The following is a 16019-nucleotide window of genomic DNA, read 5'->3' as shown; positions in this document are numbered from 1 at the left end:
AAAGGAAGATATGGAAGCTTAAAGCCCTGTCAAAAAGTAAAAAAAATAGAGATGTTCTAATTAAGCATTTGACAAGAAGGAAGAGATAGAAACATATAACATAGAGAGGACATTTGGAAGTTCTTACGGGGTAAGCTACTGAGGGCTAGAGACCAAATCTATGGCCACTGCAAAGTTTCAGTCAGATGAAAGGTGACATGGTAGTAGAACAATGAGGTAGATGGGGCTATAAAAGTGAATCTAGAGAGATTAGAAGTATGGAGGCAACAGACAATTATACTAGGTAGCTAGATTGGAAGCTAGGCAACATGTTTATTTAGCAAGAACAGAAGCAGAAATGAAGAGGTTTGTCAATGTCTTACTACATGAGGATGAGTGGCATGAAGGAAGTGTTCTAGATTGCAAGACAGTTTATAAGATAGAATCAAGATGCTGTGGGAGAGAGATGTATATGGATGGATAATAGCATGCCAGTACTCAGTAATTCTGAAAAGAAAGTGGAATGAAAGTGCCACTATGAAAGGCTACATTTGTGGGAAATGCATGCGCTGAAGAGAATTTCCCCAATGTTGATCCAAGGGATTAGCCATCTGAGTTGACAGCAGTATGATACATAAGGCAATGAAGGATATGAAGACAGAAGATCCCTGGTCTATCAGGAATTTGATGCATAAAATTCTGGCAGAGTAGGATATGGTTTAGTCACTGTATAGTTAATCAGGTTATACTGGATGGTGTTATACACAATGATTGGTGCAGCAGCATTATTGTCAGTTGTTACAAGAGTAAAGGAAATGCCTTAGATATAGTTATAGAGATATCAAATTGATGAACCAGGAGCAGAATTAGACTAGATGAGATGCAGTTTGGTTTTATGCAGGAGAAAAATACTACTGGTTCTATGTTCCTAGACAAATGCAGAAAAGTATTTAGTTAAGAGTAAAACACTGTACTTGGCTTTTGTTGACCAGGAGAAAACCTTCAACATAGTCCCTATTTCTGTGCTATAGTAGTCTCTGAGGAAGTTAGGGATAGGTAAATGGCTTGTGAAAGTTTTTCAAGTCATGTGCAGGTGTGCAGTCAGTAAGGTGAGAGTTAGTAATGAATTCAGCAATGAATATAAAGTACAGGTATGAGTGCACCAGGGCTTGGTTCTCAGTCAACTTCTATTCAGGCTATAATAGAGGAATGTAAGACTGGCTGCCTCTGGGAACTACAATATGGTGATGATCTCATTCTCATATTGGAATCTGGAATAGAATTAAAAAAAGCAATTCCTGGTGTGGAAGCAAAACCTAGAATCAAAGAGCTTTAACCCTTTTGATACCAACCTGGCCATAGCTGGCTGAAAAATTTTTTAGTTCAAACGACCAGCCCGGTCATAAGTACCCATTGTTATTTAAATGTGAATTTGAATAGAAATCTCGTTAGTACATTCATGAAAACATATGATTTCACTTTGTAAATAGCTGAGTTATAGTATCCAACATTGTTTAACATGATATCTGAACTCAATGAATTTTGGGAGATTTTTCTCCACATTTTTGCTGCATCAATTTTTTTCAACTTTGAAAATAGCTGGGAGTTTCATGCTATCAAGCAGTGATTCCGAATTTGAAGGTGTTTCAACAGAAGATATGGAGATATCAAGAAAAAGAATGAATGAAGTACAAAAGCGAGTGGTGTATGAAAATGAATCAGATATTTCTGTATCTGAAACTGAAAGCAGTGATTCTGAAGAAACTGAAAGTAGCGATAGCGACAGCAAGGACAATTTACATTGGAATGGCGTAAAAAGTTTTTAAATATTTTTATTAACAATTTTTCTGAGGAGACAGGATCTACTCATAGTCTTTTTCAGGAAGTGAAACCATATGACTTTTTCTTCTTTTTTTTTCCAGTATGCTTGTTTGAAGCCATCACTGTGGAAACAAACTGTTATGCAGAATATAAAACAAACTGGAAAAAAAGATAGCTTGTGATTTCCCACAACCGTAGAAGAGATATGGGCATTTCTTTTGTCATAAATATTATAATGGGTATAAGACAATTACCCAAGATTACAAATTACTGGAACAATTAGGAACTTTTTTTGGCGATCAGTACATTTCCAGTATTATGTCACAAATATGATTTGTGAAACTGAACCAGTATTTATATGTGAGAGACACTAGCAGTACTCCAGGGTCATAGAGGAAAGCTAATGGAATGCTCTAGGGAAATAAGTTAGGGAAGGATATTTGCTATGATAAAAGTCATAGTGGAAACACAATGAAAGGAGAACTCAATGAGGGAACTGGTTTATGCCTAAATTGGAATACAGTGTGATATAAATAGTATAGTAATGGGGGTTGTTTTAGAATACTGAGCAGAGGATGCAGTCTACTTTAGAAATAAAGACAATTGCAAGTATAATTAGGTACTGAATTAGCTATTCTGCTAAAGAATGTGAACTTGGCTTCCAAGTGAGGGTTGCTTCTGAGAAGTATGGCTTCTATTTCACTTTTTGAACTTAATGCACAACCACTGGAGTTCTGCTTAACATTTTATCAAGCCTTTAATAAACTTGTTAAAAGTAAAATTTTAAAAAATAAACATACTCACCTCTAGAACCCTCTTCATATGGTCATCATATTTTTCTAAGTCCATGACATCTTCAATCTTGGAAGGGTCACTGTCCCAGACTGTAGTAGAAACCATACTCAAGTAGTACTTCTTCATTTGGACAGCTCCTTTCAAGACATCTTTGCACTCACGAATCAACTATGAAAATGAAAACAAGATAATAATTGGCCAGTTGGACATATGTTGGTTGAAGAAGCTCCTTTATAAGTGAGCTGCAGGTGAGCTCAAATATTGCTGTAATGACAAGGTAATTTGGATGAAAAAGGATATAAGGTACAGTGATCCCTTGTTTATTGCGGTAGATTGGTTCCGAGACTGGCCGCAATAATTGAATTTCTGTGAAGTAGGGACACCATATTTACAGCATTTTTTTAACATGTATTTGGACTTTTAAAACTCTCCCTCTACTGTTAACAACCAACCCATTACAGTAGTCTATTAATAATAAGGACAACTGTTAAGCAGTAACACTTTAGATTTTAAAAAAATAAAGATTGTTACTGTACTCAACATGAAAAAAGTTGAAGTAAAATTTGAATGATGATAATGAATTTGCTGCGCAGTAGAAATGATGATGATGAAGCTGATGGCAGTGCCCTTTCTTGGGACACCTCTTCCACTCCTTCCGAAGGTGCAACCATAGTAGTAGCAGCAGGAACTGGCTCTTTTTTGCGAGGCTGCAAAAACATTGTGATAGGAAGTTGCTGCTGCTGCTTCCTTTTCTGTTCAAAGAGCATCTTGTAGGGATTCATGACATCATCGATCTTATTGCAAAATTGCACAGAACAAACCATATCAGCGTCCCATTCCTGTGACCCCTCTTTAAATTCTTTGGCGAGGTTGTAGAGCTTGGCCAGCCATTCCAAAGTCAAGCCAGTTTGGTTGACAACTTCTGTTTCTAGCTGTGTTTCTTCTTCTTCTTTGCTGGCCGACTTTGTCAAGTCTTTGAGGTCTGCATCGGTTAGTGGCAGGGAGTGGCAGTCTAATAATGCGTTGATGTCTCCTGTGGTTATGTCTGCAAAGCCGACACCTCCAATGATCGCAGCCAACTGCAAAGCTTTCTGTACTGCGGAGTGTTGGATTTCGACAAGTGTAAATCCCTTGTTGTCGTAAATATCCTCAGGCCACAAATTTTTCCAGCTTGTTTCAATGGTGGCAGGCTTCATTTCTTGCAATGCCTTCTGGATATTTTGGAGGCACGTAGCAATTGTGTACTGCTGTCAGTACGCCTTCAAGTTAAAATTTTCGTCTTTGTCTTCTTGGGCAGCAACCACAGAAGCAACCATGTTCACCAGGACATTCCTCGTGTATAAGGCCTTGAACACTCTGATAACCCCCTGGTCTATTGGGTGAATAAGTGACGTAGTGTTGGGTGGCAGGAACTCAATTTGAATGCCCTCATGTGACAGATCAGTAGCGTGGCCATGAGGAGAAGAATTTCGAATGGCAAGCCATTCTCTAATAGATACACATTGACTTGAAGGATAAAACACTGGTGGAACCAGTCGAAGGTCAGCATCTTCGTTATCTACGCCTTTGGATTGTGCATCCAATGTACAGGTAGTAGATTCTTGTTTTTGTTTTTTAAAGCCCTTGGGTTTTTAGACTTGTAAATAAGTCCTGGCTTTATTAAAAATCCCACATCATTACCACACATCACGAGGGTCAAATGATCCTTGTACACTTTAAAGCCAGAGGCTTTTGCTTCCTCTTTGAACAGGAAAGTTCGTGATGGTATTCTTTTCCAAAACAAGCCCATTTCGTCCATATTAAAAACTTGTTCTGGCTTATATCCACCTTCGGAGATAATCTTCTTGAAAGTTTCATTCACGTATGTTTCAGCAGCGCTCGTGTCAGCAGAAGCAGCCTCGCCATGCAGGGAAACGCTTTTTAGGCCGAAGCATTTCTGAAACTTAACAAACCACCCTTTGCTAGCAGAAAAAGGACATTTCTTAGGTTGTGAATCACTGGACATCCCTGGATGCGGCTCTTCTACGTCATCTTCATCTTCTTCATGATCGCCACTGTCGTCCTCAGGTTCCTTAGCAGTGAAAGTCTCATACAGGCTCCTAGCCTTTGTTTGGATGATGTTCGTATCCAAGGCTATGTTCTTTTGGCAGTCAGTTATCCATACGGCCAAAGCAACTTCCATACAGATGAAAGTTTTATTACGAGCCGTAACCACTCTCTTCACCGACTTATTAAAGGTGATGGCAGCCAAGTCCTAATGTTAGTCTCGTCCCTCTTGATGTAACAAACAGTGGATTCGTTCATGCTAAAATGGCGGGCTTCAACATATCCAGAAGTTTCACCTTCTCAGCAATCGTCATCATTCTTTGTTTGCGTTTAAGCTCAGTACCAGCCTTGGAAGAAGCAGAACATTTTGGGAGCCATTGCAGGGGTTGAAAAACACAAAGTTCAATGCAAAGAAACAAAAAAATCATACACAGCACAGCATAATGTAGTACAGTAAATCACTTGGTGAGAAAGCTTGAGCAAAATGGCCATGAAAGAGAGAGAAGGTAAGATGATGCAGATCTGAGCATCGGTCAAAGCACCAATAACAGGCCAGATTACAAAATAGAAAGCTGCGATTCATCGTCTCTCTCAATTGCACCAATCACAGCCTTAAGTTCAAATACCCCTGTATATGCTTTTTTGCTATTTTACGCTTGTTTTGTTGTTCCTAGACTAGGAAGTAATATTTATTATTAATGTTTTAATGGATTTAATGAAAAATTTTAGGTGTTCATATATATATATATATATATTTTAAAAATCCGCGAAGTCGTGAATCCGCAAGAGTTGAACCGCGAAGTAGCAAGGGATCACTGCATTGCAATATTGACTATCAACAAATATATATCTATAAATAAATATCTGTGTACTTTGGAAGTTTGCTTTGTTGGTTTATGGGTTTAAGTTGAATCCCACAGTCCAACATCTTGGGAAAGTTTCTTCCATATAGCATTATGTTCACAAATATGTTGTGAGAAATTTAGTAAATGCAAGTGACATCAAAGTCTATATTGTGTGTATGTGTGTGTGTGTGTGTGCATGCACGCGCATGAGTGTGTGTGGATATGTGTGTGTGTGTGTGCATGCGCGCGCATGAGTGTGTGTGGATATGTGTGTGTGTGTGTGTGTGCATGCGCGCGCATGAGTGTGTGTGGATATGTGTGTGTGTAGTTACAAATGTGTAGTTAAAATGCATAAAAACGGATTTTTTTAGTAAATAACGAACTCACAAGTGTAGAGACCAGCATTTTTAGTAATTTTTGTTATAGCGACTTAAAATTTCACCAGTCATTCAACAGATCAGCATAGAAATTGTTCAACTCAAAGTAGCATTACATATGACAGTTTTTGTTATGGATGCTTGTGTAAAGAACAATAACACATATATGTATACATATACATCCACATACACACACAGAGCTACATATATTTCATTTATTTCTTTTATTGGTTTCAGTCATTTGACTGTGGCCAGATGCAAACACAAATTCGATCCGATCCGATCCGATCCATCCATCCATCCATCCACCCACCCACCCACCCATCCACTGACGTGTCACATCGGCTCAGAAGGTAATCATTTATTTTGACTATTTATAGCCCACATTTTGTGTACATTTTTGTAGACAAGGAGTGTAAAGCACCCAACTTTTGTTTGAGTGCTTTTCCAAGGGAGGAATTCGCCCCTAGGGTCAGTTTCAACCCTATTTAATTTGTGTATTTTTCTTCTCGACATTAAAAAATGTCAAGAAATTTTATTGTAGAACGCTGATCAAATTCCTTTATGGACCAGCATTTTCCTAGCCTTGAAATGCTAGGAGAAAAAAAGAACTTATGCATGCACACACATTTGACAAAGACAAACCTGAGTGACGTGGAAGTGAACGCTGCAACCACTTTCGTTAACAGCCCTGTCACCACCACCACCACCACCACTAACAACAACAACAACGAAACTACTACTGCAACCACCACCACCATTAACATAAATGATAAAAATGAAACTCAGGCAAATACTATTAACAAAAACAACAACAAGAACAACAACAACAAAAATGAAATAAATATTTTATCATCTAATAGTGAAGATATTAAAATAACAGAATCAACAGTACCTGAAAAAGCCACGTCCAAGAATATTTCGGATACAACAACAACAAAAACACACAACAACAACAACTGCCAGAATAAAACAGTAAATTTCGCTGACACACTGCGTCAGAAAAAAGAAATAATAAAATTTACGAATAAAGATTCTCCACCAATAGGAGCAGGAGTGGCTGTGTGGTAAGTAGCTTGCTAACCAACCACATGGTTCTGGGTTCAGTCCCACTGCGTGGCATCTTGGGCAAGTGCCTTCTGCTATAGCCCCGGGCCGACCAATGCCTTGTGAGTGGATTTGGTAGACGGAAACTAAAAGAAGCCTGTCGCGTATATATATATATATATATATATATATATATATATATATATATATATATATATATATATATATGTATGTGTGTGTGTGTGTTTGTGTGTCTGTGTTTGTCCCCCTAGCATTGCTTGACAATCGATGCTGGTGTGTTTACGTCCCCCGTCACTTAGCGGTTCGGCAAAAGAGACCGATAGAATAAGTACTGGGCTTACAAAGAATAAGTCCCAGGGTCGATTTGCTCCACTAAAGGCGGTGCTCCAGCATGGCCACAGTCAAATGACTGAAACAAGTAAAAGAGTAAAGAGTTAATAGAAACGAGAGCACTCTTTACAACCCAAGGGCAGGATTTAGTATTGCATACACCTCAACACATAAAGGAACAAATAGAAAATAAGACAATTATATATAAAATTATAAAAAAAAACAAAAAACAAAATGAACAGATTACAAAAACGGACATAGAAAAGTGTTTAAAAACATAATGAAAAAAAGAATATATAAACTGGGGCCCCCAGTTTAATACAGTGGTGGTCCACTTCCCTAACCAGGAAGTGGCAAAAGCTCACTCTACAGAGTCTTTGCAAAATGATGAAATCATCATGATACCATATTACAAAGGCAAAGAGTAAGCAAAATTAGCATTAAAAATGTACCACCGGAGATACCTAACAAATGGATAACAGGAGCGATATGTTACCATTTAAAAACTATAAACATTTTAGAGATTGCCGTATACAAAAACGACAATTGGGGTGGTAAATCGATAGAAGTCACCATCCAGATTGATGGGTCCTCTATCAAGAAACTTCCTGATAAGATTCTTTTAGAGAATGGGCAAAGCCTATACGTTGTGGCAGAAGGCAAAAAGCCAAGATGCTACAACTGTGGCAGCCCAGAACATTTAATTGCAAAGTGCGCTCTGGCACAGAAAAAACAAGAAAGAACAAATCAGAAAACAAATAAAAAACAGTTGTTGCCAACACCAACACACTCAATTATGGAACAATACCAAGAAAAACAACAAACCAGCAAACAAACCCCAACAACATTACCAAGAAAAGAAACAGCACCAACACAATCACTGTTGACTTCACAACCAATTCAGCATACTGAACCAGCACCAAAAGATAGACCAACACCAAGGACGACAACTAAAAAACAGAAAACAGTGACGAGAAGACAAATTCTACCCCTAACACCACAACAACACAAACACCGCACAAAACATCAACAATTTCTACAAACATACATATTAACGCAAATGCTTTACCTTTACCCCCTTCTGATTCGTCGGACTCGTCGTCCAACGACGAAAGTTCGACGGAATGGCAAATAGCCACAGGAGGTAAAAGGAAAAGATCAAAAAAGCCCACCAAACAAGTAAGTAAAGCAGGGAGATATTTAACTCTGGACAGCATCCCCTTAGACAATCAAAAATTCAATGACCCCGCAAAACCACACACACAACTAACAGCAATAGACACAGACAATAAAAAACTAATGGATTACATTGCATCCAACACGAACATCTGTGAAGATGACTTTAAGACAAATAATCATCCACGCACCACACCACCGAAACACATAAGAATTGTACACATAACACAAACACAACACCATACACTGAAAACCATATTTCCAAATGCGGTAGGGGGGTTTCAAAGATACCTCTCAAAAAGACTATTCAAACACCTCCTCAAAGACACTACAAAAGATGAAGAAAAAACTAAAACTTTCGAAATGAGTAAGTGACCTTCCCTCTTGCCTCTTGTCTCTTCCAATGTAGTGTGTGAAACACAAATTTCTTAAACGTCAATTATGCTTAAATTAGGTTGTGTGAATGCGCGTGGCTTGGCGTCGGCTTGGAAACAAGGTTACTTTCTAAACGACATCAAGTCATTGAACGTGGATATAGTAACTATCAGTGAAACCAGACTCAGCAAGCCACGGGCCCTCGCGTCCATGTTTGGCGATCAATTTGACATTTATTTTTCTCCCTGTTTGCCGAACATGGGTGGTGGAGGTACCGCGGTGCTTTTTCGAAAGAGTCTAAATGTAAAAGTAAGAACAATATTCCTAGACCCGGAGGGTAGGCTAGTTGTCTTGAACGTGCGTGGATGGCAGAAATGAGTGTGCATTCCATCTGATGGCAGTTTATGCACCGTCCTTAACGGGTTGGGCGGATTTCTTCAGACGTCTAGAGGTTTTCCTGGGTACGTCTAGACCTTTACTGTTAGTAGGGGATTGGAATGCTACCTTGGACACGCATCTAGATTATGTGGGAATGGATAGGAATAGAAGTGGGTGTAAGTGCCTCAAAGACCTACTCAGACGTTTCCATTTGTCTGACAGGTTCCAACTCGACCATCCGAACGTGCCAACGTGGACTTGGACGAACCACGTCGGATCGTCGAGATCTTATCTAGATAGAATTCTATGCAGGACAGCGGAAAGGGATAGTGTAGGATGTCCACAATTTAAAATAGTCAGCTACACAGATCACAAATTTGTGACGTGTACGCTCGACTTAGATAAGACACATAGACAGGGTCCCGGCTACTGGAAACTGAACACGTTGCTCTTAGCGCGACAGGTTTACAGGAACCGGATTAGCGAGTTAATTAAGAGGGTGCTGGCAGGAGCCGTCGTTAACAACCGCTGGTGGTTCGCCCTGAAAATGGCAATAAAATCGGAATCAATTAGGTTTAGCAAGGAATTAGCGTTAGATTGAAATAGAGTAGAGGGAGACCTGGTTAAGAAACTAGAAGAGGCACTGACCACTGGCAGCGCAACCAACGTGCTGGCTGCGAGGATGGCCCTCGACCAACACCTCAACGCCAAGCACGAAGGTTGCGTCGTCAGAGCTAAAATGCGTGCCTTAAGGAACGAAGGGATCGAAGCTGCGCGAGAGGCCCGGGTAGCGGAGGTGCAGTGTGGCAACAGAGTCACCATTCGGTCTCTAATAGATCAACAGGGATGCAGTTTACTCAAACCCGAAAGGATGTGTGAGGCCTTTCAACTGCACTTTGCTTGACTGTTTGGTGCGAATGGTGGGTCGGAACACGGGATGGATTTCAGTGCCTGCCTGACCGACCTGCCGTGGCTCTCGGCAGGAGAAGCGGAGTGTTGTGAAAGTCCCATCACTAACCGCTGACGTGCGGGATGTGATGACGGGCTGCACGAGGGATAAGTCGCCTGGATTGGATGGTTTACCCTACGAGCTTTATTGTCAAATGCCAGACTTGTTTGGCGACCTCTTGGCATCAGTCTACTGCAACTGGCAACAAAACGGGAGAATCCCTGGTTTTGTGAGCCGAGGTGCAGTGACGTTGCTGAAGAAAGACCCAAACAAGGGGAATTTTACAGATAATTTCAGGCCCATCACTCTGCTCAACGCAGATTTGAAAATTTTGGCCAAAGTAATAGCCGAGAGGTTGGCGCTTGTCATTAGTAAACTGGTCGACAGGGCGCAAACATGTGCCGTGCCGGGCAGAACCATAATGACAACCTCCATCTGATGCGCTACATTGTGGACAGGGTAGTTAAGGATCCTGGCATGGGTGGGGTGCTGATCAATTTGGATCAGCCTAAAGCCTTCGATAGGGTCGACCATCGGTACTTGGCAGCCGTCCTCAGGGTGGCTGGCTTCGATCCCGTCTTCTGCGGTTGGATCGCTGCCTTGTATAGCGGCATCCGATCGATGATTTGGGTGAACGGTCACCTGTCGAAACTGTTTGACATCACGCGTTCGGTCCGTCAGGGGTGTCCCCTGTCAGCACTTCTGTATGTATTGACTCCTGGCCGCTACTGTGGAAGCTGGCGACACTGAGGGGCATCCCACGGGAACTGGGTTGTGGGACGAGCGTGTTGGCATATGCGGATGATGTCACCGTCATAGTGTCAAGCGATAAACACATCCAGATGATAGGCAAGACACTAAGAAAATACGAAACAGTGACGGGAGCAAAGATTAACCTGGAAAAGTCAGTGGGTTTGCTACTTGGTACCTGGAGAAGCAAGCCCATGCCATCCGACTGCAGCTCAGTAGTGGGACGCTGGACGGACGGACCAGTTAAATTGCTTGGTGTCTGGTTCAGTCCGGACCTCCAAATGGATAAGAACTGGGACGAGATCACGAGTAGAGTGGTCAATCTCAGCCAAACATGGGCTGAGAGAAAGCTGTCTCTAAAAGGTCGGCGGAGGTGGCGAACGCATACATCGCATCCGTCATCGATTACCGCCTGACCGTCGTGCCTTGTCCCAACACCACCATGACCAAACTGGAGCGCATACTCTTCCGCTTCCTGTGGAAGGGTGGCGTTCCGATGGTGAGGAAGTCCATTTGCTGTCAACATCCGTTGAATGGAGGACTGGGCATGCCGTGGTTGATGATGCGCAGGCATGCGCTGAGACTGCGACATTTCTGGAACTTCATTGATGATGCTGAACAGGCGTGGGCGCCGTTTGTGAGGCGCGCCTTCCCGCAGCTCGTCTCACTGACCGAACTGCAAACATGGATCAAGAAGAGACCGAAACTGGGCGATTGGCACCGAGAGTGTCACCAAGGTCTACAGCAGCTCTGCTGACCGGGGTCAAACTTGTGCAACTTACAAACAACTAAAGCGTTCTATAGAGGACTAGTGGAGGGGAGGTCCAACGACACACTCGGGGCAAACCTGGGCGTCAACGAGAAATTCCTAACCCGCCTGTTCAGGACGACGTTCGGGCCGGGGCCTATGGATAACTTCCAGAACTCCCTGGCTTGGCAATGCTATCGAGACGCACTACCTGTTCGAGAGAAGAGCTACAGGCACGGTTTGAAAACCATCACAGGACCGACCTGCCCGAGATGCAGTCAGAGCGACGAAACCGTTCTGCACACACTCATGCAGTGTCCAGATATTTCAGAGCTGTGGACCTTCGTCGAACAGCTGTTGTCGCGTGTAGGACGGGCCCGCTTATCAGTCGAGTCTATCGTGAATATTGTTCCACCACCTTCCTTTAAACGGGAAGGGAAAACGGTTTTCGTTACGCTGATGGCTATGGAGAAAGAATGTGTGTGGTGGACGCGTTTGAAAGGACTGCAAACAAACACCTTCCTCTCTGGTCAGTCTCTCGTCAACTTTTTCAAGTACCACTTGAAAAGGAGGATGAGAATAGAGAGGAAGGCTTTGTCGAACGAATGTTTTAATAAAAAGTGGGTAAAAGTGGCAAAAATGGTCAGTATGAAAGACGACACTATTTTAAGCATAAATCTGTAACCAAAAAAGACAACGAGAGGTAAGGTGACTTGCTCATGTTTTCATTTTCGAACTGTCTGAGGTGACTTTGGTCTTTTTTGTAGGTTTTTCTTTCCAAGGCTACACCTAAACTGTGAACTTTATACATATATATATATTGCTTTTTTATACACCACACAACCCACAGATCCCTATTGATCGAACGTCTTTTCTTTGTGTGTCCCACCCATCCCACCTCGAAAAGAAAAAACTCTACATTGTATTTCGTCCATTTTTATTCTGTGTTTAGCCCTGTGTGACCAAAATAAAAAGTTATCTACCGATCTATCTATCTATTTATCTATATATATATATATATATATATATATATATATATATATGACAGGCTTCTTTCAGTTTCCATCTACCAAATCTACTCACAAGCGGTCTTAGTGAAAAGAAATTAAAACGACTTTTTTGAATCTATACTTGCAAGTGTATATGCACAGCTATATATCTATGCATATATAAGCATATATATATATAAAAAAAAGGAAATGAAGAAAATGCTGACAAAATAATTTAAGTAATTTAAGTAATTTAATTAGGTGAAAGTTCTTTTTACCGGTTGCGCATTTGTTATGCTTATCAAAAGATTAGAGTTCCTTTCTGATAGATTTTTTCCTCTTATCTGACTTTATGTTGGGTTTGCTGTCTCTTATATGTGAAAAAAGAGGCTCCAGGGTTATTTAAGATTTGCTTGGTTTCGCGCCTAAAATTTCTTGTGGACAATGGTCAATACAATTTTGATTGGTCATTATGAAGGGGTCATGTGAATGTTTGAATGGAAGTTGGTGTTGGGGTAAGAAAAAAGGCTCCAGAGAAGTTAAAATTTGGCTAGTGTCGCGCCTAAAATTTCTTATTGGTCATAATAAAGAGGTCACGTGGATGTGGTCATAATAGAGAGGTCACGTGAATGTTTAGAATTTTCGAAAATAGCCTTGTTGAAAATTCTTATTGTTCAGGCTGGTCAGTAGACATGATGTGGATATTTTAAATAGCTTTTTAGCGCTTAGTTAGGGAGTGTATTTTCCGCTTGACTGAATTTGAGCTGGATAAGTAAGTTCGTTTAGGACAGGAAGAGCTATATGTATGTGTGCGTGTGTGTGTGTGTGTTTATATGTATGTTGGGGCATGCACATATATGTGTGCGTGTGTGGGTACAATTTTCAATATTTATAGTTCTGCTGGCCTTGTGCCTGTATCGGGAAGCAACGTGTTTGTGTGAAGTCAATATTTACAGTCATTTCCAAAAAATAGTGTTGGATGTTTTGCACCCGTATCCAATTATGTGTATGTGTTGAACCATATATTTGCGTGTGTCATGGTGTTAATATCTGGGTAAAAGTGTGTGTAGGGTGTGTGCAGGTGTAAGTGTGTTTGTTGTGGGTTCGTGTTTAGAAGTGGTCTGTATTTATTAATAAGGTGGGATTCCATGGTTATTCGCTGGGTATGAGTGGCATTTGTAGAGGGGAAAGATTCTAAAATTGGGATGAAGTTGTGCGGCACAGGTATCAATATGTGCACTAAGTGCTATTTTTCTGTATTCCTGTATTTTTATTTGGGATCTGTGGACAGTCATGTGTTGGCGGAGGCTATTTTTAGTTTGGCCTATGTAGTGTTCATTACAGCCCGAGCAAGTTAAGACATATACTAGGTTTTCTGATGCGCATGTGAAGTTGTGTTTTACTGTGAAACATTGTCCTTGTTTAAAAAGGAATTCCGATAAACATTCGTACATGCTACGACGAATTCTACGGTTGGCTATCGAGTTTGTAACGTTATGTTTTTTCTTATATATCTTGAGTTTGTTGCACTGATGAACATAGAATGCATATTCTGCATTAATTGCGAAATCACAGGTGATATGTAACTAAATTATTTTTTTTAATAATTTGCTTTGAAGTTTTGCATTCGGTAAAATTTTGTTTATTTTAGTAGTTTTGACCGCATTGGTCCCTCTTAGCGTGTGGTATCTACGAATAGTAGTACCCTCAATATAATATAAATAAATATTTTCAAAGTGGAAAAATTTACAGATTTTTTTCTCTTATGAGGTTTTTCATGCTAACTACTGATAATTTCTTATAAAGATATTATCCTCAATTGTAAATTTAAAAAAAAAATATATATATATACATATATGCATATATATATGTATGCATATATAAATGTGTGTGTGTATAAATAATATATAAATAAATATATGCATATATACATTTGTATATGTACATATATCTATACGTATACATAAATGCATGTGAGGGTACAACAAAAAAAATACAAAGTATGAGTACATAGAATATGAACTATTTTTTCCAACAACAAAAGACACTAATGGAAAACAAAACAAACAACATAAACAACGAATCTTTACCAATTGTTGGCTGTTTTTCTACTCTCGTATTTCAAGTATTTAACAACAATATACGCCTTTGATAAAACAGTTGCTCCCACAAAGCAAATTAAATAGAATTTGGGATTTTGGGGACGGTCAAAATTGGTAACACAAACAGGACAGTGAAAACAAACAGCTAAGCTTAAACGAGGTTGTAGTGGTGAACATGTAAATCAAGCTTGGACAGGAGACAGACAATAATACATCTTCCTTCTTCCAGCAACAACGGGGAGAAAGAAAGAAACTCAAGTTAGGAGTAGAAAGAAAGATGGCCGTTGCTCACATGGGAGTACATGAGCAAGGGAGTAAGAGTGAGGGAGAGAGAGTGACAAAGTAATAGGACAGAATGGTGGGAGAATAGGAGGTAAAAGAATAAAAGAGAGAAAGAGAGAAAAACGAAAGAGAAAAAGATCATATAGAGTGTGCATCAGAATTATTAAGATAAAACTTACTTGGAAGAGGATGCATGGCATTCAATCACATAATAATATAAATAATATATGTGTGTGTGTGTGCATATGTACATATATATATATACATATATATATGCATACATACATATATATATATACAATCCGAATTGACAATACCTTGGTAGATAAAGCAATTAAGAGTATGAAAATGCCTAGTCATCCATATAGTTAACCAGGTGATACATGAAGGAGTCATACCCAACGACTGGTGTAGCAGCACCATAGTCAACTGCTACAAAGGTAAAGGTGACGCTTTAGATAAATATAATTACAGAGGTATCAAGTTGTTGGGTCAGGTAATAAAGGTCACAGAGAGGGTCATAGCCCAACTAATTAGGGAGAGAGTCAGATGAGATGCAGTTTCGATTCGTGCCAGGGAAAAGCACCACTGAAGCTATATTTTTGGTAAGAAAGCTGCAGGAGAAATACCTAGCCAAAGATAAACCTCTGCATCTGGGTTTCATTGACATGAAGAAAGCCTTTGACAGGGTACGCCGATCCCTTATCTGGTGGTCAATGAGGAAACTAGGGATAGATGAATGGTTAGTGAGAGCTGTGCAAGCCATGTATAGGGATGCTGTCAGTAAGGTGAGGTTTGACAATGAGTACAGTGAAGAATCCAAGTAGAGGTAAGGGTCCACCAGGGTTCAGTACTCAGCCCCCTCCTATTTACCATAGTCCTACAGGCAATAACAGAGGAATTCAAGACAGGATGCGCCTGGGAGCTCCTCTATGCCGATGACCTTGTTCTAATTGCTGAGTCACAGTCAGAACTAGAGGAGAAGTTTCAGGTGTGGAAGAAAGGGCCT

At 40.3% G+C, this 16019-nt stretch overlaps 1 protein-coding gene across 3 annotated transcripts in view; it reads right to left on the bottom strand.

Annotated features, from left to right (window-relative positions):
• Window positions 1-16019, bottom strand: part of LOC115228830 (mitogen-activated protein kinase kinase kinase 4) — a 183196-nt gene that overhangs the window by 135727 nt on the left and 31450 nt on the right. For 2 of the 3 annotated variants that reach the window (XM_029799305.2, XM_029799314.2), the window contains one exon: window positions 2605-2763. In XM_029799305.2, coding sequence (XP_029655165.1) covers window positions 2605-2763 — 159 coding nt within the window. Of the gene's footprint in view, window positions 1-2604; window positions 2764-16019 lie in introns of those variants that run through there. The other variant, XM_029799320.2, reaches the window with a different exon arrangement.

This window comes from Octopus sinensis, linkage group LG2 (genome assembly GCF_006345805.1).
Source record: "Octopus sinensis linkage group LG2, ASM634580v1, whole genome shotgun sequence".
In the NCBI taxonomy this organism is placed as follows: Eukaryota; Metazoa; Mollusca; class Cephalopoda; order Octopoda; family Octopodidae; genus Octopus; species Octopus sinensis.
This window is presented reverse-complemented; position numbering and strand designations above follow the sequence as displayed.